This window comes from Chrysochloris asiatica, unplaced genomic scaffold, assembly GCF_000296735.1.
Source record: "Chrysochloris asiatica unplaced genomic scaffold, ChrAsi1.0 scaffold00127, whole genome shotgun sequence".
Lineage (NCBI taxonomy): Eukaryota > Metazoa > Chordata > Mammalia > Afrosoricida > Chrysochloridae > Chrysochloris > Chrysochloris asiatica.
The window spans coordinates 3,339,847-3,361,645 of NW_006408645.1; the positions used below are offsets into that span (position 1 = coordinate 3,339,847).

Consider the following 21,799-nt stretch of genomic DNA (forward strand, 5'->3'; position numbering starts at 1 on the left):
CCTTGCAGTTCATACAACTTTGCAGTGTGATGCATTAACCCACGAGGCCACACCAGGACTCCAAATAGGGGTTGTTTAAATGAAATCTGACAACCTGGGCCTGTGTGTGCTGAGAAGAAGAGGGGTTGTGGGAAAGCCAGGTCTCCCACATGAAGTTACAACTGGTTTCTGCCAGTCTCTCACATTGGCTTCATTAGGAGACTCAGCACCCCATATCTTGGAAGACTCTCCAAGGCTCCCCCATACACAGAGCTGGGTTTTCCCAAGGAGTAGGCTCTGTGGACCTTATCTGGGGGTTCTTGGGTACCCTGTAAACAGATAGGTATCTGGGTCACCAGACTTGGTGGTTGGGAGGACCACCTTGGGAGACCACTCAGATAAGGTACCCCTGGGATGACACTTTACATCAAACCCCACATCTGCTCCCCAGCCACTCCCACAGATCACCAGGGGTTGGAGTGAGCTTCCTATAGCTTTCCACGAGTCACCCTCACTCCCCTCTTCCTTCCCAGGTGCTCTTTGGGTTAGAAACTTCCTAGCTAGATGGGGAAGAAACTCTCCTTCGAACAAACTCCACGTATTCCTCTCCAAGAGCCTCCTAATGCATGCCTGTGACCCCATCACAGAAGGGAAACCAGACAGGGGAAGCATCCTAGACGCCAAGGCTCCTGTATGTCGCTGCCTCGCTGGGCGTCAAAGAGTGTGCGATCCCTCCCAGGGATGGCGCAGGATTCTTTGTAGCATCACCCAGATCGCAGCAAGGCGCCCACAGGCAGGGCGTGGAGCTGGGCCGCCCGCAGTAATGACAGGGCCCGCGGCCCCGTGGGTGGCGGCGGTGGCAGAGGAAGCGGGAGGGATCCGGCTATTTCTGGCCGGGGCGGGCCCACCAACCAAGGCCTGGGTTGGCCTGACTGTCCAGCCTCCACACATCCCTCCCTCCCGCGCTGAGGAGGACCGGGCGGGGAGAGACACTGGTTGGCGGGCCCAGGGGGCGGGGGCGCGAGCCTAGGGGGGCGGAGCAGAGTTCCAGGCCCACCCTGCCTCCTCCCACCAAAGATCATTCCGGTGTCTTCACTGCGTTCCACACCGCACAGACCCCGAGGCCGTCAGTCTGTGGTGTCGCCTCCCGAAGCACTGCCCGTCGGGCATGGACTCTGGCCGGGACTTTCTGATCCTGCACGGTAAGAGCCAGGGTGACACGCGGGAGACCCCACGGGTGACACTGCGGGAACGTTTAAGGGTTCTGGACGGGGGGCGCCCAGCTCTCTGGCCCATCCCGCCCCTCCGCCTCTAAGCCAGATTGGGAAAATCTCGGCCGGCAACTCCCGGGGCTGGACCTGCTGGGCGTTTCCATGCTTGTCCTCCAGATCTGGCTTGGGGGGCGAGGGCTGAAGACTGGACTGCTCCTTTCCTCCAGGACCCCAGCTCCGAGGGCTTCCCCTTGCCCTGGTCATGGTGTCCTGGTCTTGGGGACCTAGGTTCCTCTACGCAGCACACTGAGGGGCTGAGGAGGTAATGAACCAACAGCATCCATGAATGACTGAGTTCTCCCAGCCCCGCCCCGTCCGTGCTGCCCCAGGAGGCTCCCCAAAGTCCGGGCGTGCCTGGACGGCGTCAGGCAAACAGCGCGAGTGTGGTGGGGGTGGGAGGGAGGAGGACGAGGAGGTGTTCAAGGTTGGCCGAGGTCCGGGTATGCCGCTGTAACTGTCCAGCGGAAAAATAGAGTGCGCAGGCTAGGAACCCTCCTTTCAGACGCGGCTGGAGGTCGCCTCGAATTGTCTGTTCTCCTCCCCTTTGTCTTGCCGAGGTCTGTCTCCTCAGATCTGAGCGGTCTGAGCGGTCTGGGGCAGCTCACTGCTCTATTGCAGTCCCTCCAGGAGAGGGGGCAGCTGCGGGCTCCTGGGTGGAAGGCCTTCTGGTCCAGTGGGACCCTCAACCTGGACCTGGGATCATTTTGTTTTGTTATGGCCTGGGAACTCACTCAGTCTTGCTAGGGGGGGTGCGGGAGAGGCATTGTACTCCTATCCCTCTGACCAACTGCTAGCTCAGCACACCTTGCCGGTCTGGTTGTACTTGGAATTAGATATGTTAGTGCCCACCGATATTATTTATCTATCAACTTAAAAATATTTGGTCAAATATTCAATTAACTGTGTGGTGCAGTGGGTTAATGCGCTGGACTGCAAAGTTGCTTTGAACTGCAAGGCCAGTGATTCAAACTCACCAGCTGCTCCTTGAAAACCCTACCCAGGTTTGCTACAGGTTGGAATCAACTAGATGGCACTTAATAACAACAAAAATGTGATGGCAGAGTCCTATTCGCAAGTTCTGCTTGAACTGCAAGGTTGGTGGTTCAAGTTTACCAGCCGCTCCTCTGAAAAGCTACACAGGGTGGCTGAGTCGGAACTGACTCGATGGCACTTAACAACAACAATGTGATGGCTGGGATTGAACTTGCCTGACTAAATGATTTTGTAGACCTTGTAAGGAAGGACCAGATGTTCCCCACCCCTGACTGGAGAAGGACAGAGCCCTACAGTCTTCCGCAGGAGGCTTCTCCTTCCTACCCCACACTCCCCCATGAGTTCTGTGGAATTCAGAAATGTTTCCATCAGCTAAGTCCCCAGTATGTTTCTCAGTTAGTAGGAAACTGGTTTCAGTAGGCCAGGGAGAGCCTGTACAGTACCTAGAGCTATGGCATTCACATTATTAGCTACAGCTCCTCAAAACAATCTTTCAGCTGGTTCATGGGATGCCTGCCCCTTCCAGTCCTCTCTTCCTTCAAAAATCAGAGCCATCCGTAACACTTCTACTAGATGGGCATAAGAGTGGTTATGTAGCGTGGAGGATCACACCGGAGATCTCTTAACTCTGTCCCCATTCATTAGTTGGTTAGCTAGTGTTATCTACATTGTGACCTACCACCCCTTCTCTGTTTACCTTGCACCCAGCCCTCTGTTCATCTTTGGTATGGTTGAAGCCTCAACTTATGTTGGAATGGACTCTGTCCTCAGTGTCCGTTCCTTCACCCAATTGCTTGCTCAGGGCAGGCCTGGGATCTTCCATGAGATTCACTGAGATTCAGTCAGAGCCTCCCAGTCCTGTGACATGGCCTCCAGGGTTTGGAGCCTTGGCCTATCCTATTTAAGGCCTGCCTCCTGAATACCTGACTCTGTGCAGGCATTCCTTTGAGCATGGTAGGAACACTGTGACACCAAGCTGTTTCCCCTGAAGGCCTTGCGACTTCTAGCTTATCACACCAAGTTAGCTCCCTGAAGTACTTTCTGTTCTCCCTGTAAAACTAGATGGGGAGGAAAGAACTTGTCAAGGGGAAGTGATGGTAAGCGGGGTTGCTCACTGTGCACTGGGCTGTTCTGAGTTGTCTGTACTTGCATTGGAGTCTGAATCCCCACCCCTTTCTCAGGTGGGCTCCAAGGTACTGGATATGTGCTGCAGGACCACAATCTCTGGCTTGGGCAGTTGGCAGTCTGCTGCAGGAAGGTACTCTGATGTCCCTCCATCACCTAAGGGGCTGCAGGATCTAAGTAGATAGGAGCTGCTCCTTCCATCTTTACCCAGATGCATGCAGAGGCAATGTAGGATGAGTATGTAAACATGGATTCTGGAGGCAGGCTGTCTGAGTTCAGTTCTTTTCCAACTCGGACACATCTCTTAACTTCTATGCCTCAGTGTCCTCACTTGTAAAATGTCAGTCCCTCAACCTTCTATGCTTCCACTGCTGTCCCTCCATTCTGGCCAGGGCTGGACTGGCTTCTCCAGCAGGTGCACTCGAGGGACACTCTTCCCAGAGCTTTCTCCTCACTGAGCACATTCACTTCTGTTAATGTTTCTTACACCTCATTCCTCCTGTCTCATTACTGGAAGTGTGGAAGACAGGGAGGAAGAGGGACCTCATCTGGCTCCATAAGAATTGGGTACCAGTCCTACCTGTGTCTCTAATATTGTAACCCTGAGCAAGCCGCTTTGCCTCTCTTGGCCTGTTTTATCATCCATGTGATAGCAATACATACTTCATAGAGGATGTTGTGAAAATGCTAAAGTAGTAAAGTCAAATATAGGAGAACTAAACAAAAATTTCACTGCCATCGAGTCGATTCTGACTTATAGTGGCCCTATACAGGGCTTCTGAGACTGGAAATCTTTACGGGAGCAGTCTCTTCTTTCTCCCTCAGAGCAAGCAGCTGGTAGGTTTGAACCACCAGTCTTGCAGTTTGTTACCCAATACCTAACCAAAAAAAAGTCAATACCTCCAAGAGATGATGGTTCCAGACCCAGCATAGCAAGCTGGGGTGACCAGCGCCCTTGCTGACGTGCTCACCTATGTTTCAAAGCGGTCTGTGCCTCGGATGCCAGGGCCACGCTAGACAAACAAGCACTGATCTGAGTTTTAAATTATTTTGTGCCATAAACCACTCTGGCAGTCAAGTGAAGCCTGTGGATCCCTTCTTAGGGTCATGTTTTTAAATGCACAAAATAAAATATGGAAGACTTCAAAAGAAAAAAAATTATATCGTAATAGGATTTAATTGATGGGTCTCTGTGTGATTTCACTATAAGAGGCTCCTCTTACCTTCTGTTGCCCGCCACCAACTGAAGAACAGCTTTTCTATGCCCATATTTCAGCTTATCTACACTACTAGCATGTTGTTCATGATTTATCCCCTATGACGTTATCTTAAGTAGCTTTGCACTTCAGTTTAATATTACTATTGCTGCGCTCGTGTGTGCCAATAACCGGCTTTTCCGGTGATTCACAACAGAAGCTGGTGGCTGGAGTTGCAGTGACGCCAGTGGAGGAATTATTTAGATGCAGAGAGTAAAAAGAGATGAGTGAGCTAGCTCCCCGGGGTGGTGTCTTGCCTTGGCACACAAGAGGGGCTGGGTGAATGAAAGGGAAGCTGTAATGTACATGAAAGGGCCCACTGTTCCCAAGCACACTGGCATTACCATTTATGTATTAAGTTATCATCGCTCTCATCTATTCATCAAAGCAAACCTTCGTTAAAGGGTTCATTTTAAGATCAGTGTTTCTTTCAAGAACTCCTTTGTATCCGGAATCTTGGATAACCCCACTCAGGTAAGGAAACTGAGGGAAGGAAACAGGCTTGCCTGAAGTTCACAAGTGATGAAACAGCAAGTTGACTCACAAAGATTTTGTTAAGTAATTTAAGCAAATTATTTGGCGGGTTCAGTTTTAGGACTCAAAGCTCTGCCTAGCCCCGCCCCATCCCGTTCTCCGTTAGGCTCCAGGACCAAGCGGTGTCCCTTAGTGACACGAGGAGTCACTAATCCGACCCCACCCTCTCTTCTCTGCTGCTCCTCACTGGTCAAACTCTGCCTTCATTCGGCTTCCTAGTCCCTGGCTCAGCCTCCAAGTCGAGGTTCCGCCTCTTCCAGCTTCCACACCGCCTTTCCAGTTCGGGACCCTCCCGTTTCGCCTCCAAGTTTCCACATCCCACTATGGCTCCCTGCCTAAATGCCCCCTTCGGTGGGATTCCTTCCTCGCTTCACCTTCTTCGCTCTAGTGGCTCCGTTCCGATTCTTTTTCTGGACTCTGACTTCGCCACGGATCCACTTCCTGAGTTATGGGTCTATCCTACTTTGCCTCCCGGTCTGTTCCACTCGGTCTCACAGGTCTAGCTCCTCCGCCCCGCCTCCAGAGGTCTGGCTCCGTCATTGACTCCGCCCTCCTCCCCACCTCTGGAATTCTGGCCCCACCCCTTATGGGATTGGCTTCGCCCTTTTTGGCACAGATTTCTCTCTTACCGTGCCTCTTGGATCTCGTCGCTGTCCCTCTGGGCTTGGTCCCTCCTCCTGGGTTTTAGCTCCGCCTCTCATGCTTGGATTCCGCCCCCACTCTCCGGGACGGAGGTTTCACCCCTTCAACCTGAACCGGCTTCTAGAGGCTGCTTTGTCCTGGACCAGGCTGGGTGGGCTGCAGACGTATTGAGTAGTCATGCAGTGCTTGGGATTCCGGGGCCGGAGCCGCTCCAGGGAGCTCTACCTGCAAGAACAGAGCCACAAGGTGGCAGCTCTCAATGAGCAGAGGCTGGGTAAGTGGCGCATAAGCCACCGAGACCTGTGCGGAGTGGGAAAGCAGCTGGGACAGGATGTGACTACAGATCGCTGAGCATGGGAGGGGGCACTTGGACTAGACTTTGATTGGGCCTGTTTAATATTTCTGTGAGTGTGTGACCTACTCTGAGCAGTGTTTACACAGGTAGCACATCTCTCCAAAGTCCCCCTCCTTGACACCCGTGTGACTCCTTGTGTTTATAAATGTGAGGCACCTTTGTTGCCTGCTGTATAACTGGTATGCCTGTGTAATCCAATGGGGTGATCAGTGAGTGCACCCATGTGTGACAAGCGTGATGGTAGGTGACCCAGTGGTGACTGAGTGATAGGGTGGGCTGATGTGCAACAATGATGGCGTGTGATGTTGTGTAACCCAGTGGATGTGTGTAACCTAGTGCAACACTGAATGATCTAGTGTGGCTGTGTATAACAGATGTGACAGAAGGACTGAGTCACTTTGTCATTGTGTGTTAGGATGTGTACATTACATGATAGTGTTACTGTCTGTGGCCACATGGGAAGGAAGAAGTTGCATAAGGTAAGTTTCATAGCCCTGGTCCTGCTTTTGAGTCATAACTCTACAGTGAAACTTCCGGGAACCTCAATTTCCTCCTCTGTAAAATGGGAATAATGATTGTGTCTTCTTCCTAGGGCCCTTGGAGGGGTTAAATACATGTGTCAGCAACCTGATACAAATAGTAGCTATGATGTGGCGGCTGCTATTATCATTATTATGGTGATGTTTTGGTACTGTATGTGGTTGTGTGTAGCAGAGTGTAAGTGTGGATCCCAGACCCCAGTGTGTTTCCATTATACATCACTCTAGGTTACAAATTGGGCTGTGAATCTTAAGCTCAGCAGTTCGAAACTACCAGCTGTTCCACGGGAGAAATATGAGGCTTTCTGCTCCCGTAAAGATTTACAGCCTCGGAAACCCTGTACAGGGTTGCTATGACTCGGTTCCGACTCCACGGCATATAACTGCCACCACCACCAGATATATAGTAGGACTCTTGGCTCCACTGTATCCTTCCATTAGCACCTATAGAACCCTCTTGGTAGGCTGGTAAGGTTGCATCATCAACTGAGCTCAGAAGCCTCTTGCTACCATCAGCCGCAGAAGAATGTACTATAGCTGAGGAGCGGGTCTGAGTGAGGGGTGTTCACAGACTTTCTTGGTGCTAATGGAGTGAGGATGGTAGGGCAGACAGCCTAGAAGCCTCAAAACAGAAGGGCTCCAGCTGAGATTCAGAGATGGGTGTCCATCCAGGTTTCCCAGTAACCCAGAGGATGGTAGCTATTACCTCTTTGGAATGATCAAGGCCTAGTCTGAGGGTGAGGTCCATGGTCCGGAAGCCATATTGGCAGCCAGGGGGCTTATCTCTGCCTCACTGCAGATGGGGCCATGTCCTGGCTCCAGAACAGGATGGACATGTCATCTCACGGTGTTTTCCAGGACTTGGGGTGGGGCTCACTTTCCTAGTTTTCAACCCTTCCATTTCTATCTGCTGTGTTCACGGTGGCTTGCCCTGATGGGTGCTCAGCTTGCAGGGCAGGGTGCAGATAGAGACATCCCACCCAGCTGTACTTCATTCTCAGAAAGGGCAGTGGAATCCCCCAGCAGTGGCTGGAGGTAACCCTCTGCTATGGCACCCTGGAACCCCCAAAGCCTGTTTCTCCTCCTCTGTTTTAGGCCCCACAGATACATCTTGTAGGACCCCCTTTGACTGAGTGAACACTGCTCTCACGAAGGCAGAAGGGTTATCTGGGAGAGGGTGAGACACCAGAAACAAAGGTGGGGGAAGTGTTCACATCAAACTGTCATCACTGAGGTGGCCCACAGACTCCTTCTCCAAGTCTCTTTGTTGTTGTGGTTAAGTGCCATTGAGTCAGTTCCAGCTCATAGCAACCCTGTATAGGGTTTCTGAGGAGGAGCTTGTGGGTTTGAACTGCTGACCTTGCGGTCCAGTGCTGATCCTACAGTGCCACACCAAGACTCCTTACCCTAGTGCCTATGGAGAAGCATGGACAGAGAGAAAGGAAAGGGAGTTGAGTACTAGTACCAGGCTTTGTCCCCACTGGATGCAGGCTTGGATAATTGATCTAGTGGGGCAGGTGGGTGGGGGCATGGATGAAGTGGAGAGGCTGCTTGGGTTTGGGGGTCTGGGCTGAGAAACAAAAAGCTTATGGTTTTCTGAGTGTTTTCCACAAAGGCCTAGACACGGGATCCCTGATGCTTCTACTCACTTTACTGGAGCAGTGCAGCAAAGATCGCTGAAGGGCTACATAGTTTTCGGAACAGAGCTGGCTATAGGACACTCATGGTTACGAGGGTGTGTATATAGCTTTCTTTATGTACTGCTGTAGGATAAGTACTCGTCCACAAGGTTGGTTTGAACCACAAGGTATCGGTTCAAACTCACCAGCTGCTCCTTGAAAACCCTATACAGGATCACTATGAGTAAGAACTGATTTGATGGCACTTAACAACTATAACAACAACATATTATGTAAATGGAGTCTTGATGTGACAGTGTAGGCTAATACACTGGACAGCAGGGTCAGTTTGAACCGCAAGGTTGGCAGTTCTGCTCCTCAGAAACCCTATACAGAACCAACTCGATGGTACTTAACAGAATTTTATGAATTCTGTTGGACCACATTTGTTAAAGGGTCTGCTTGAAGATGGGGAGCCAGGCTGGTGCTCTTTGGCCTGTCCAGTTTGGGCCTGGTAGGACAAGGGGCAGCATATCTTTGGGAGCCCATTTCTCAGATCAGTTGTGGTCTCAAAGCAGCAAGAAAGCTGGGGGAGGAGATGACCAAGCAACCAGCATTCATACTCCTTGTGGGGCTCTGGTGCAGATCCTGTTTCAGCTCCTGAAAGGGCTGCCACTCAGACGTGGGGGGTGGGGAGGGGCATCCCAACTGGCCACACAGGCTTCTGTGGGCTCATCTATCTCTCCTGGGGGCAAGCAGGTGCTAGTCAGGGGTATGGTCAGCAGAGATGTGCACTAGGGTCCCACAGCAATCACAACATTGTTATCATGAACTGTAGCTGCCATTACTGAGTGCCCAGGACCGTACCCAGCTACATGCAACATCTCATTTCACCTCAGAACTTCCCTATTATCCCCATTTTATATCCACGAAAGCAGTGGCCCATCTGCATGTAGTAACTTGCTCAGGCCACTCAACTGGTCAGGAAGAGGACTTGTGATTCCGGAGTCACTGAAACTGGGAAGTTGGGGTCTATGATGTTCTGAGATCGTCTATGCTGTGTCTGCCTGTTTCTCTCCAGCTCTGCCTGATCTTTTGGTCCTAGCTTCCTTCAGTTCACTCTGACACCTGAGTGTGACCAGGAGGGGTCCACCTCCTCATCTTTCAGAGCCAGGTCATGTTCTTGGGGGCTGGTCCCCTGGGAATCAGCCACTCTTGGATTAGCTGCCCTCTCTTTGTCCATCCAGCAGTAGGCAACAGGTCACAGGATGGAAAGTATGACCTTGAGTGGATAGGTGTTCTGAGCTTTAGCATGGCGATCAGAGATGCAGGTCAGAGAAAGATGGAGAAGTGTACAGGGTCTGGTGGCGGGAAGTGGGTGTGGACAGCATGGGTCTGGGGCAGCAGGGACACTGGTGGAAGAAGTAGCATCTGCCCTCTCTGCTCCCTAGGCCTACAGAATGACGAGGACCTACAGGCACTGCTGAAGGGCAGCCAGCTCCTGAAGGTGAAGTCCAGCTCATGGCGGAGAGAGCGTTTCTATAAGTTACAGGAAGACTGCAAGACCATCTGGCAGGAGTCTCGCAAGGTCATGCGGACCCCAGAGTCCCAGCTGTGTGAGTGTCTGGTGGCTTTAGGGTAGAAGGCAGAGTGTGGAACCTGTGACTTGGATGGAGAAACCAAGACTGGCTTAGTTTGGGGTGATGGTCATTCATGAAACAAGACTACAGATGGGGAAGCTGAGGCCTAGCCTGGTGGAATAGGTCAGTCACATAGCCAGAATTAGAGACGGGGGAAGAGGCTGGCTGGGGTTGGGAGAGGAACCAGTTAAAACACCATAGGGAAACTGAGGCTTAGTCTGGACTGGAGAGGGCAGTCATGGGCCAAGGACACAGATGGAGACTAGAACACCTGGTGAGGCTGAGGCTATATAATCATTGGGAGAGCAAAAAACCTAACAGGTGCGGATAGAAAGACTCAGATGAAGGCAGGGAGCTGGGAAGTATTTCCTGAGCTCACAAGTATCCTCCCAGGCTGCCCTGGGAAGGAGGGAAGTTGGGTGGATTAGGACTTCAGGTGTGGTAAGACCAAAAGCCAGGCCCAAAGTCCGGAGGCAGAGAACACACTTCCGGATATCCTCGATCAGGGTGTGAGCTGGAGCTGCAGAAAGCAGCTCCTCCCTGGGACTGAGGTCAAAGGAGGAATATCAGGGATGGAAGAGGGCTGGGACACACAGAAAGAGGTCACAGCTGTGGTGTTTCCTTGGTGTAAATCTGCAGGCTTTCTGGAAGCTTTGGAATACTCAGGCCTGCAAATGGAGACCACCCCCTACAATGTTGTAGAGAGAAAGATCTATTGACTGCTACCCTTTAGGGCAAGAATTTCCTAAAGTTTCTGTAAAATGAGATGTACCTTTGCCCTAACTCTCATCTTCACTTGGTGGGAACATTTTAGGCTAATAATGCTTTCTAAGAGAATATTCTGTGATGATGTTCTTCAAGGATGCAAATGTTCTTCATCTGGTAGCCACTAGACATCTGTGGTTATTGAGTACCTGGACTATGGCTAGTGTGGCTGAAGAAATTAATTTTGAATGTTACTTAATTTTAACTAATTTATATTTAAGAGGAGCCTAGGTGGCGCAAGCAGTTTGTGATCAGTTGCTAACCTAAAGGTTAGTGATTCAAACCCACCCATCAGCTCTGCGAAAAGAAGGTCTGGCAATCTGCTTTGTAAAGATGACAGCCAAGAAAACCCTGTGGAAAAGCTCTACTCTGACACAGGGTGTCGCCATGAATTGGGGACTGATTCGATGGTAACTAACAGTTTATATACTGAAAGAGTCATACTGCAGCCTCAAACAAAAACCAAGTCCAGTTACTTGCTGTTGAGTCAATTTCAACTCTTGGTGACCCTATGTGCATCAGAATAGAACTGCACACCCCATGGTTTTCACCGCTGGGGCTTATCAGAAGCAGATTGCCAGGTTGTTTTTCTGAGGCATCTTGTTGGGCTCGAACCACCCACCTTTTGGTTAGCAGCCAAGTGATTAACCATTTGTGCAACCCAGGGATTCCCACTGAAGCCCTCCAACCGATACAAACTCACACTGTAGCAACCATGTAGGACACAGTAGAATTGCCTCATAGGGTCTCCAAGGCTGAAATCTTTATGGAAGCAGATTGGTACATCTTTCTCACAAAACACCTGGTAGTTTTAAACTGCTGAGGTTATCAGTAAAGCGCTTAACCACTGGGCCAACAAGACCCCTCCACTGAAGCTCAGACCCCTGGAAATCCTTTATCCATTCATCCTACTCATGGCTGGAGAGAGGCGGGTCAGTCCACAACTGCAGCTAGGGTGATGAGGTCAGACTTAGGTGACAAACTTCAGGGGGGTGGGGAACATAGAGAAGGGGAAGGTCAGTTTACTGAGAATGCCTCAAATGGATGCCCTAAAGGTAGCATTGTGCCCAGGAAGCATCTGACAAACCTCAGGATGCCATGGACAAACACCTGAGAAGATATGGCCTGCCTATGACCTCTGGAGAGGCGGGAGGGGAGCCAGGACAGGAGAAGAGTCCGGTGGGGCTGTAGCCATGCAAGGTTTCTGAGCAGGACAAGGTAGGGTCTGAGGGGCTGGGGGCCTGAAGTGCTCTCTGAAAACCTTCCTGAGCTCGTGTTTGCTCCCATCAAGCCTGCCACCACACAGTATGGGGGTCAGTGCTAGACCTTGGCTCTGAATGTGGCGCCAGACAGGCTCCTTCCTAGGGCTCCTGCACTGATAGGGGGTTTCCTGTTAGATGCTGGTGGCCACCCCTGATGCCGGTATTGAGGGCAGGGTGGGAACAGGGCATCTTAGACTCAGTGTCCGTGTGACTGTCCAGTGAGTATCTAGCCCTTTAGCCCTTGGTGGTGAGTGGTGAGCATGGGAAGAGAGAGAGGAGTGGGAGGCCTAGGTCTTGCCTGCAGGAACCCCCATTTGGGCTGGTGAGATACCAACTTCATATTAGGGCAGTTGTGAGCAAAAGGAGCAGGAAGAACATTCCAGGAAGGAGACCCAAAGTGAGCAAAGGTGTGGCGGGGAGACTGAGGAAGGGGTATGGGCAGTAGGCTGAGAGGCTTAGTGTGCTCAGCATGCCTGAAAGGGCTTTTGTCAGAGGCCTAAGGTAGGACTGTACTTAGCCTACTGGGGCTACCTCCCTTCTGTGGGTGAGCGGCAAGGTTTCAGTTGCTCTCAGGGAACCTGGGGCCTTAAAAGACAGGAGGAGCAGCACCCCAGATCTCTCAGCTTTGTTCCTGCTCCTTTAGTCTCTCCCAGTCACTACGGCACCGCCCCCTCTGTCAGCTCTGGTTCCCAGCAGCAAACAAAGCATTATCAGAAGTGACGGCATCTGGACTTTCTCTCTGGTCCAGGCAGGGACGCTGGTCGTGGGGCCTCCAGGGCTCAGGTTTCCTGTGTTCACCCCCTGCCTGAATCTGCTGCAGCTGCATTTTTTAAGCTGTAAGGTATAGAGAAGCACTGGAGGCTTTGGGCAGAGAGAATACTCAGGTTATCCCCTGCACCCCAGACGGCCCAAGGCTCATGTGTGCTGCTCCTTAAAGCCTGTGCCCCAGCATGGACACACATCACTCACATGGGACCTGAAGGTGGCCAGAAAGCCCCTAGGCACTCAAGGTGGGGGGTGATTATGGGCACAGCTTCCAGCCAGAACTGGTCTATGATCCAGGGCAGATGATGAAAATGGCTCAGGATGGAGGAAGAGGGCAGAGCCTAGATCTTGCTGCTGGGAGGCCAGCTATGAACCTGGAGGTGCATGGCTTTAGCCCAGGGATGGCACATTAGGGGTGCGGGTTTGGGGGTACACTTCTCCCTGAAGTTTTGAAGGCTAGGCTGTGACAGAGAGCCTTCTCCCAGGTTACTAAGATCAGAATGATGTCATCTCTCTGACCCCCTCAGGTTGGGATCCTGAAAGGCAGAACCTTCTCCATCATCCCTGCCAAGGGGCTATCTGAGATCACAACACATAGAGACACATGCACTTTTCCCAATGATTTTGACCCTCTGTTCCTAGAGTCCAGGCCAGGGCTGACTGAGGGAGACTCCAGTTTCCTGAATGTGCCAGGACAGTGAAATAGCGGGCCCAAAGTCAAGGATGATCCAAAAGGCTCCCTCTCAGTCACAGGCCTCAAGCTCCACAATGGCCTCTCTCCATCTCCTTCCATTTCCCAGTTCTCTCTTAGCATCTTATCACCAAGGTAGCAGACCTGATGGTCCAAGGTGCCCTTTAGCCTCAAATCTCATTCTGGTTTCTACCCTGAACACCATGGCAGCCTCTCCATTTCTGTCTTCCTCCTGTTTCTCCTACCTCGTTTGTCCTGCCCCTCACCTCTCTCTTTGTTAGAATCCCTGGACTCTAGGCCTGAGCTCCGGCCTAGGCCCTATGCCTCACAGCTCTCTCTGTCCCCCTCACCTCCTGCTCACAGTCTCCATTGAGGACATTCAGGAGGTGCGGCTGGGGCACCGCACCGAGGGCCTGGAAAAGTATGCCCGTGATGTGCCTGCAGACCGCTGCTTCTCCGTCGTCTTCAAGGACCAGCGTAACACACTGGATCTCATTGCCCCGTTGCCAGCTGACGCGCAGCATTGGGTGCAAGGTCTGCGCAAGATCATCCACCACTCCGGCTCCATGGACCAGAGGCAGAAGCTGCAACAGTATCCTTGTGATGGTGGCGACCTTGGGCCAGACCCAGCCTGAGGACACTGGCTCTGGTTGTCTTTAGGGCAAGTTGGGCAGAGAAAGGAAGTAGGGAAGGTGACTGGAGCCCTCTTTGGTCTGCTCTATCCAAGGAATAGGTGTGAAGTGATATCTCCTTGTGGCTTCAATTTTCAGTTCCTTGATGGCTAATGATGTTGACCATCTTTTCCTGTGTGTGTTGACCATTTGTATAACTTCTTTAGAGAAATACCTATTCAGATTCTTTGTCCATTTTTTTTTTTTTTTAACTGAGTTGTCTTTTAATTTTTGAGTTGTCAGATTTCTTTATATATTCTGGATACAAGTCCCTTATCAGAAATATGATTTGCAAATACTTCCTCCGAGTCTATGACTCATCTCTTCACTTTCTTGATGGTATTTTTTTTTTAGCACAGAGTTTTTAAGACGTCCAGTTGAGCTACTTTTTCTTTGGTTGCTTGTACTTTTGGTATAGTATCTAAGAAAACTTTACTTAATTCAAGGTCATGAAGATTTCCTTTTACATTTTCTTCTAAGAGTTTATAATGTTGTTGTTGTTGTCATGTGCCATCGAGTCGGAACCGACTCATAGCGACCCCATGCACAGCAGAACGAAACAATGCTCGATCCTGGGCCAACCTCACCACCGCTGCCACCCCCGAGTCCATCAATGATGCCACCTGGCCGATCCATCTCGTTGGAGGTCTTCCTCTTTTTCTCTGACCCTCCACCCTACCCAGCATGACATCCTTCTCCAACGATTGTTTCCTCCGGACTACATGTCCAAAGTAGAATTTATAATGTTAGCTCTTACATTTTTCTCTGATGCATTTTAGTTCAGTTTTGTGTATGGTGTGAAGTAGGGGCTCATCTTCATTCTTTTGCATGCAGATATCCAGTTGCCCCAGAATCATTTCTTTACGCTATTCTTTACCCATTGAATTATTATGACACCCTTGTCAAAAATCAATCGATCAGAAATGTGAGGGGTTATTCTGTTCCATGTGTCTGTGTTTCTGTCCTTAGGCCATCACCACAGTTGTGGTCACTGCAGCTTTGTAGTTCTGATATCAAGAAGGTGAGCCCCCCAAATTTGTTGTTCTTCAGGATTGTTTTGGTTATTCTGGACCCTTTGAATTTCCACATACATTTAGGATCAGCTTGTCAGTTTCTGCACAGTTGGAATTTAGGTAGAGATTCTGTAGGTCAATTTGGAGTATTACCATTTGAATCCACTGAGCGGATGAACCATAAATTACTGACTTATTCTTTCAGTGTTGAGCATGTAAGTTGTTTTTAGTCTTTCTATATTAAAACATCAAATAGTACCGCAAAGAACATCTCTATGCATGACATACCTTTTTGGTATTTAGGAGAATTTTTCAATAGACTACAAGAAGTAGAATGCCCAAGTCAATTGATGTCAGCAGTTTAAAGCTTTAGCTATCCCTAGATCACTTTCCTAAAGGTTCTACTAGTTTACCATTACCCAAGTAATGGATGAAAGTATCCATTTCACCTGCCCTACTTGCACTGGGTGTGATATATTTAAACAGAGAACTTTCTAGTTGAAGAAATTGCATCTCATTTTTTTAAAACGTTGTAAATGTATTTGGTTATTAGGAATGTTTGCACAGGTGGCGGTAGTTTTGTGCGACCCTCTATAGGGTTTCCGAAGCTGTAAATCTTTACAGAGCAGAAAGCCTCATCTTTCCCCACAGCTAGCATAGTTTAAGTCCTTTAAGTCTTTGCTGCAAATGTTTGCCTCTGTCTGTCAAATGGATAATTTTATTTTTCCTTTACTGGATCTTCACAATTAAAAAAAATTTTTTTTTTTCATAGCCATTCTGTTTTTTCCTTTTGATTTCTTCTCGAAACTTGCTGCCTTGTGTGTGTGTGCGCACTCTCCTGACTTAGCTCTCTGGTCAGTTCTCTAATGTTTGTGGACTGCACTGTGGAGGTCTGCACCCTCCAGAGCCCTACTCCTTTGAATACTTAAGGGAAAAGCTGAGGAGATAGAAGTCACAGGTGAGGAGTAAGTGGAGGCTGAAGTGTCCCAATCACAATGGTTTGATCTAGGCTTGGCTTTTTCATGGGATATCCTCACACTAGCCTGACATTTGCTATTTTCTATAAATTAAATCTAGGTGGTTGTCTTAGGTACCTAGTACTGCTCTAGGGGAAACACCATAAGCAATGGCTTTAACAAACAGAAATCCATTCTCACAGACTAGGAGATGAGGAGTCCAAATTCATGGTGTCCAGTTTAGGGGAAAACTGTCTGTCTTTGTTGGCTCTGGGGGAAAGTCCTTGTCTCCTTTCAACATCTGTGGGCCTAGTGTTAGTTGGAGATCTCCATCTGTCTTAGCATCAGTCTACCCCTGAGTGTAGAAAGTTCACAGGGCAGGGGCTCGGGGTACAGAGAACTCACTGAGCTCTAGGTTCTTCTTTCTTGGTGGTGGTAGGTCCCTCTGGCCTCGGCTCACTTGTTTAATCTCTTTTATATACAATCTAATCGTTTATATAACTGGCCCTAATCCTGCCTCATTAATATCACATTGTTGTTATTAAGTGCTGTCAAGTCAGTTCCAACCCATAGCGACCCTGTCTAGGGTTTCCGAGAAGCAGCTGGTGAGTTTTAACCACTGACCTTGCAGTTCAAACTGACCTTTCGGCCCACATCAGGACTCCTTAACATGATTCTCAATAGTGTATGATTAGCCTCCATTTTGTGATCTATTAGGATTACCCCATGTGTTGCAAATCCTGACCTCTGATGTTAGGATCTGCAATGAGTAATTTTAACAGATCACAAAATGGAGGAGAGCCATATAATATTGAGAATCATGGTCTAGCCAAACTGACACATATTTTGTGGGGACACAATTAAATCCATAGCGGTGGTACAATGTGTACTCACTAACTGAATAAACTGCTAACAGAAAGGTCAGCAATTGAATCCCACCTAAGTGGATTGAATCCACTTGGAGATCTGCTATTGTAAGGATGACAGCCAAGAAAACCCAGGAGCAATTCCACTTAGTCACATTCACGGTCGCTATAATAAGTTCAAATCGACTTGATGGCACCTAACAACAAAGCATTTTAGTTAAATTGGCTCAAACTTATATTTGGAAACAGAAAGACGTACCTTGAAATGTTAATGGTAGTTAGCCCTGGGGGTGCTGGGCTATGGGGAAATTTGTTGTTTACTTTTCTGCATTTTCTTTGTTGTCTCCAGTGAACTCTATAGTGAGAAAACAAAGGTTTCCATGCCAGCAAATATAAAACTAGAAAAACTAAGCCTCCTGCCATAGACCACAGCAACCCTATATAGGGTTTCTGAGGCTGTAAATCTTTACGGGAACAGAGAACTTCATCTTTTTTCAGCGGAGTGACTGGTGGGTTTGAACCACACTGACTTTGTGGTTAGTAGCCCAGTGCTTATCCTACAGTGCCACCAGATATCCTTACAAATAGAAAAAGAGTTCTTAATAGTTAGTAACAAGTTCCACCCAAGAGGTCTTGTTGCTGAAATAAGTATCTGTGGGAAGCTTTTTCTCCAGGTGGCTGGCCCGAGGCTTGAACTGACTCTGGCTGGGACTTCAGGGAGGTACCAGGACTCCCCGGGGGTTTTCCTTACCTTTTCTAGCTGGATTCACTCCTGCCTGCGAAAAGCTGACAAAAACAAGGACAACAAGATGAACTTCAAGGAGTTGCAGAACTTCCTGAAGGAACTCAACATCCAGGTGGATGACAGCTATGCCCGGAAGATCTTCAGGGTGAGGCCGGAAGTGAGGGCCGGGGTCAGGTGCAATGGCATCCTTGCTCCTGGCTAGAGGCTGTCTCTGAGCCCTGCCCGTTTAACTATCCTGGCTTTGTAGGAATGTGATAGCTCCCAGACAGATTCTCTGGAGGATGACGAGATTGAGGCTTTCTACAAGATGCTGACCGAGCGGGAGGAGATCAATGACATCTTTGCCAAGGCTGCGGGCTCTGGGGAGACCCTGTCAGTGGATGGGCTGGTGACATTCCTGAAACACCAGCAGCGGGAAGAGGCTGCGGGCCCTGCACTAGCCTTGTCCATCATAGAGCGCTATGAGCCCAACGAAACTGGTGAGGGCCTGGGGTGCGGGGCCTGGGGAGACTGTCTCATCCAGCCCTTAGCTGCTTGGCCACTACTGGCCTGCCCCATTAAGACAGGCAGACGGGAAGCAGGGCTTCAGCATCCCTACTCCTCACTGGGCCTCAGTTTCCCTCTTGGTTCCTCCTGCAGGGATTTCGAGGCCTGCCAGTCTCCCCATGGTAAAGAAATTATAGAGAGGTGGCTGGAAAAGCAGGCATTTTTCTGCCTGGGCCAATGGATTGAAAGGTGACAGAAAAGGAGACATGGGGCTCTGCTCTGGGCAGGGAGAGGTTTTCGGTCTGTGGGCACGGAGACAGCAGATGAGGTATTTAGGGGGGCCTTACAGTGTGGGGAAAGGAGCTCTGCTACCGTAGTGGTTATGAATCGGGCTGCGAGCCGCAAGGTCAGCAGTTTGAAACTATCAGCTGTTCCTCTGCTCCCGTAAAGATTTACAGCCTCGGAAACCCTGTACAGGGTCGCTATGAGTCGGAACCGACTCCATGGCACATAACAACAACAACAACAACAGTGTGAAGACAGAGGAGGAGACAGGTTCCCACCCTGAGGTAGTCATAGTCTGGTGGGATACTCATGGTGGAAGGCTTAGATGGGGTGGTCTTCTCTTTCCCAGCCAAGGCAAAGCAGCAGATGACCAAGGATGGCTTTCTCATGTACCTGCTGTCTGCGGATGGCAATGCCTTCAGCCTGGCACACCGACGAGTCTACCAAGACATGAGCCAGCCACTCAGCCACTACCTGGTGTCCTCCTCACACAATACTTACCTGTTGGAGGACCAGCTCACTGGACCCAGCAGCACGGAAGCCTACATCCGGTGGGTCCTGAGGCGGGTGGTCTGAGGCAGGGGACCCGAGGGGGCGCTGAGGCAGGGCCTGAGGGTCCTTGCTGCCTTCTCTGCCCACAGGGCTCTTTGCAAAGGCTGCCGCTGCCTGGAGCTGGACTGCTGGGATGGGCCCAACCTGGAGCCCATCATCTACCACGGCTACACCTTCACCTCCAAGATCCTTTTCTGCGACGTGGTCAGGGCCATCCGGGACTACGCCTTCAAGGTAGGCGCACCCCTTGTGGGGAAGGAGAAGAACACTGGGGGTGCCCACCTTTTCCTAACATGCCCTTGGGCCCCCCAGGCATCTCCCTACCCCGTCATCCTGTCCCTGGAGAACCACTGCAACCTAGAGCAGCAGCGGGTGATGGCACGACACTTGCGGACCATCCTGGGTACCATGCTGCTGGACCACCAACTGGATGGTGTCACCAGCAGCCTGCCTTCCCCCGAGGTGTGTGGTGGGAATATGGGCACCCCCAAGACAGGACCTCAGGACTGGCTGGGAGGCCAGGTGGTTTTGATCAGCTGCCTCTCCTTCCCTAGCAACTGAAGGGCAAGATCCTTCTTAAGGGGAAGAAACTTGGGGGGCTCCTGCCCCCTGAAGGGGAAGGTGGCCCTGAGGCCACGGTGGTGTCAGATGAGGACGAGGCTGCGGAGATGGAGGATGAGGCAGTGAGGAGTCACGTGCAGCACAAACCCAAGGTCCGAGGGGGAGCTGTTGGGCGGGCAGCCCTGGGGTCCTTCCCCCCACCATTACCCTGTGGGATACCTGCCTAGTCTCCGGGCTCTATGGCTGCCGCTCAGACCCTCTGCCCCCTCTCTCTGTCTGTCTCCTTCTGTCTGTCTGTCTGTCTCTGGGTTTCTGGCACTCTCAGTGCCCAGCCTGTTCCAACCTCTGAATCTAACCTGGGCCTCCCCGTGGCCCTCAGGAGGACAGGCTCAGGCTAGTGATGGAACTTTCCAACATGGTCATTTACTGCAAGAGTGTCCACTTTGCGGGCTTCCCCAGGCCTGGCACCCCCGGACAGGCCTTCTACGAGATGGCATCCTTCTCTGAGAACCGTGCCCTCCGACTGCTCCAAGAAGCGGGTGAGTCTTTGTTCTGCACCCTGACGTTGCTGTCCATCTGTCTGGACATCTAGGCTGGCCACGGCCAGGCTGGCTCTCCGCCCCTCAGATTGCCCATAGTTGGCACTCTGTGTTCTGTTGTCAGAACTAGTGGGCAGGGGCTCAGGCCTCACTAGGAGGCCCCGACTTCTAACTCTCCTGCATCCTTCAGGAAACAACTTTGTCCTCCACAACGTGGGGCACCTGAGCAGGATCTACCCTGCCGGCTGGAGAACCGACTCCTCCAATTACAACCCCGTGGACATGTGGAATGCCGGCTGCCAGATTGGTAGGGGCTGGCTGAGGCTGGGGAGGCTTGGAAGTGGGTATCAAGCCTGAGGACAAGAGACCTGGAGGGTTGGGGGCCATGCAGTAGGAGGTCTGGGGTCCCAAGCAGGGCTGGCTACAGGGGCTTGCAGGCTCAGGTTGTATACCCTACCAGTAAGTCACAGTGTCTAAATCCCACCATTGGCACAACAGTCCTTTGAATTCTGACATCAGAAACTGAATATGCAATCCATGAAGCATGTCAGTTAGGGTAACAGGAGGGCAGTAAGAATAGGGGTGTACCCTACTTCTGGCTACCCACTGACCTAGACCTCAGGGTACCCTGAGTGGGCAGGGCTCAAGGGCCCTGGAAACCCGGTTCCAGCCTGTGACTGTCCTTCCTGCCTGTAGTGGCTTTGAACTTCCAGACACCTGGACTGGAGATGGACGTGTACCAGGGCCGCTTCCAGGACAATGGGGCCTGTGGGTACGTGCTGAAGCCTGCCTTCCTGCGAGACCCTAACTCCACCTTCAACCCACGTGTGCTGTCTCAGGGGCCCTGGTTGACTCAGAAGCGGCTCATTGTCAGAGTATGAAGGGGCACGGGAGGGTCAGGGACCCGTGGGCTTCTCTTCCTGCTCACAATCACTCCTGGGCCCTTATTTGTCCCCTGCCTTTCCTCAGATTATCTCTGGGCAACAGCTTCCAAAAGTTAACAAGAACAAGAATTCAATTGTGGACCCCAAGGTGATAGTGGAGATCCATGGCATGGCCCGGGACGTAGCTAGCCGCCACACTGCTGTTGTCACCAATAATGGTATGTGCTGGACCTGGATTGGGCTCAGTCATTGCAGCTGATGTCCTTGTTGCTGAAATGGTGCACTGTTCCCTTAGGTTTCAACCCCAAGTGGAATACGGAGTTTGAGTTTACAATATTTGTGCCTGAGCTTGCCCTTGTCCGCTTTGTGGTGGAGGATTACGATACTTCTTCCAAGAACGACTTCATTGGACAGACCACCATCCCCTTGAGCAGCCTCAAGCAGGGTGAGTATTTGTCAAGAGGAAGGGCATCCAGGGTGGAGAGAGCCAGGGCCTGGCATCTCCGAGGCTGGGGCTGGCTGTCCCTTGGGGCATTCTTCTGACTCTCTCCCTGTGTGCTCCTTGCTGCTGTCCACTTTCCTTCCCATCCGCCTACCAGGATACCGCCACATCCACCTCTTGTCCAAGAATGGAGACCAGCATCCATCCGCCACGCTTTTTGTGAAGATCTCTCTCCAGGACTAGGCTTGGGAAATCTGCTGGGGTTGCCTCAAGCAGGCCAGGCCCTCTGTCTATCCCTGGTGACAAGCAAGGCTGGTGTGGCTGCTCCCAATCTCTGGGAGCTAGAGGTCCCCATACTGCCTT

General features: G+C 50.9%; 1 protein-coding gene across 2 annotated transcripts; it reads left to right on the forward strand.

The window, feature by feature from the left end:
• Positions 1-1,144: 1,144 nt before the first annotated feature.
• Positions 1,145-21,679, forward strand: PLCD1 (phospholipase C, delta 1). 2 transcript variants are annotated; one of them, XM_006869155.1, is made up of 15 exons: positions 1,145-1,181; positions 9,765-9,929; positions 13,800-14,028; positions 17,703-17,832; positions 17,935-18,166; positions 18,808-19,009; positions 19,100-19,244; positions 19,323-19,472; positions 19,565-19,723; positions 19,951-20,110; positions 20,301-20,417; positions 20,807-20,985; positions 21,080-21,212; positions 21,290-21,439; positions 21,594-21,679. In XM_006869155.1, the coding sequence occupies exons 1-15, from the start codon at positions 1,148-1,150 to the stop codon at positions 21,677-21,679; spliced, it is 2,271 nt and encodes a 756-aa protein (XP_006869217.1). In that variant the 5' UTR covers positions 1,145-1,147. The 2 variants fall into 2 exon arrangements, with proteins under 2 accessions (XP_006869217.1, XP_006869216.1); XM_006869154.1 differs by lacking the exon at positions 1,145-1,181 and adding an exon at positions 5,978-6,074.
• Positions 21,680-21,799: the final 120 nt, after the last annotated feature.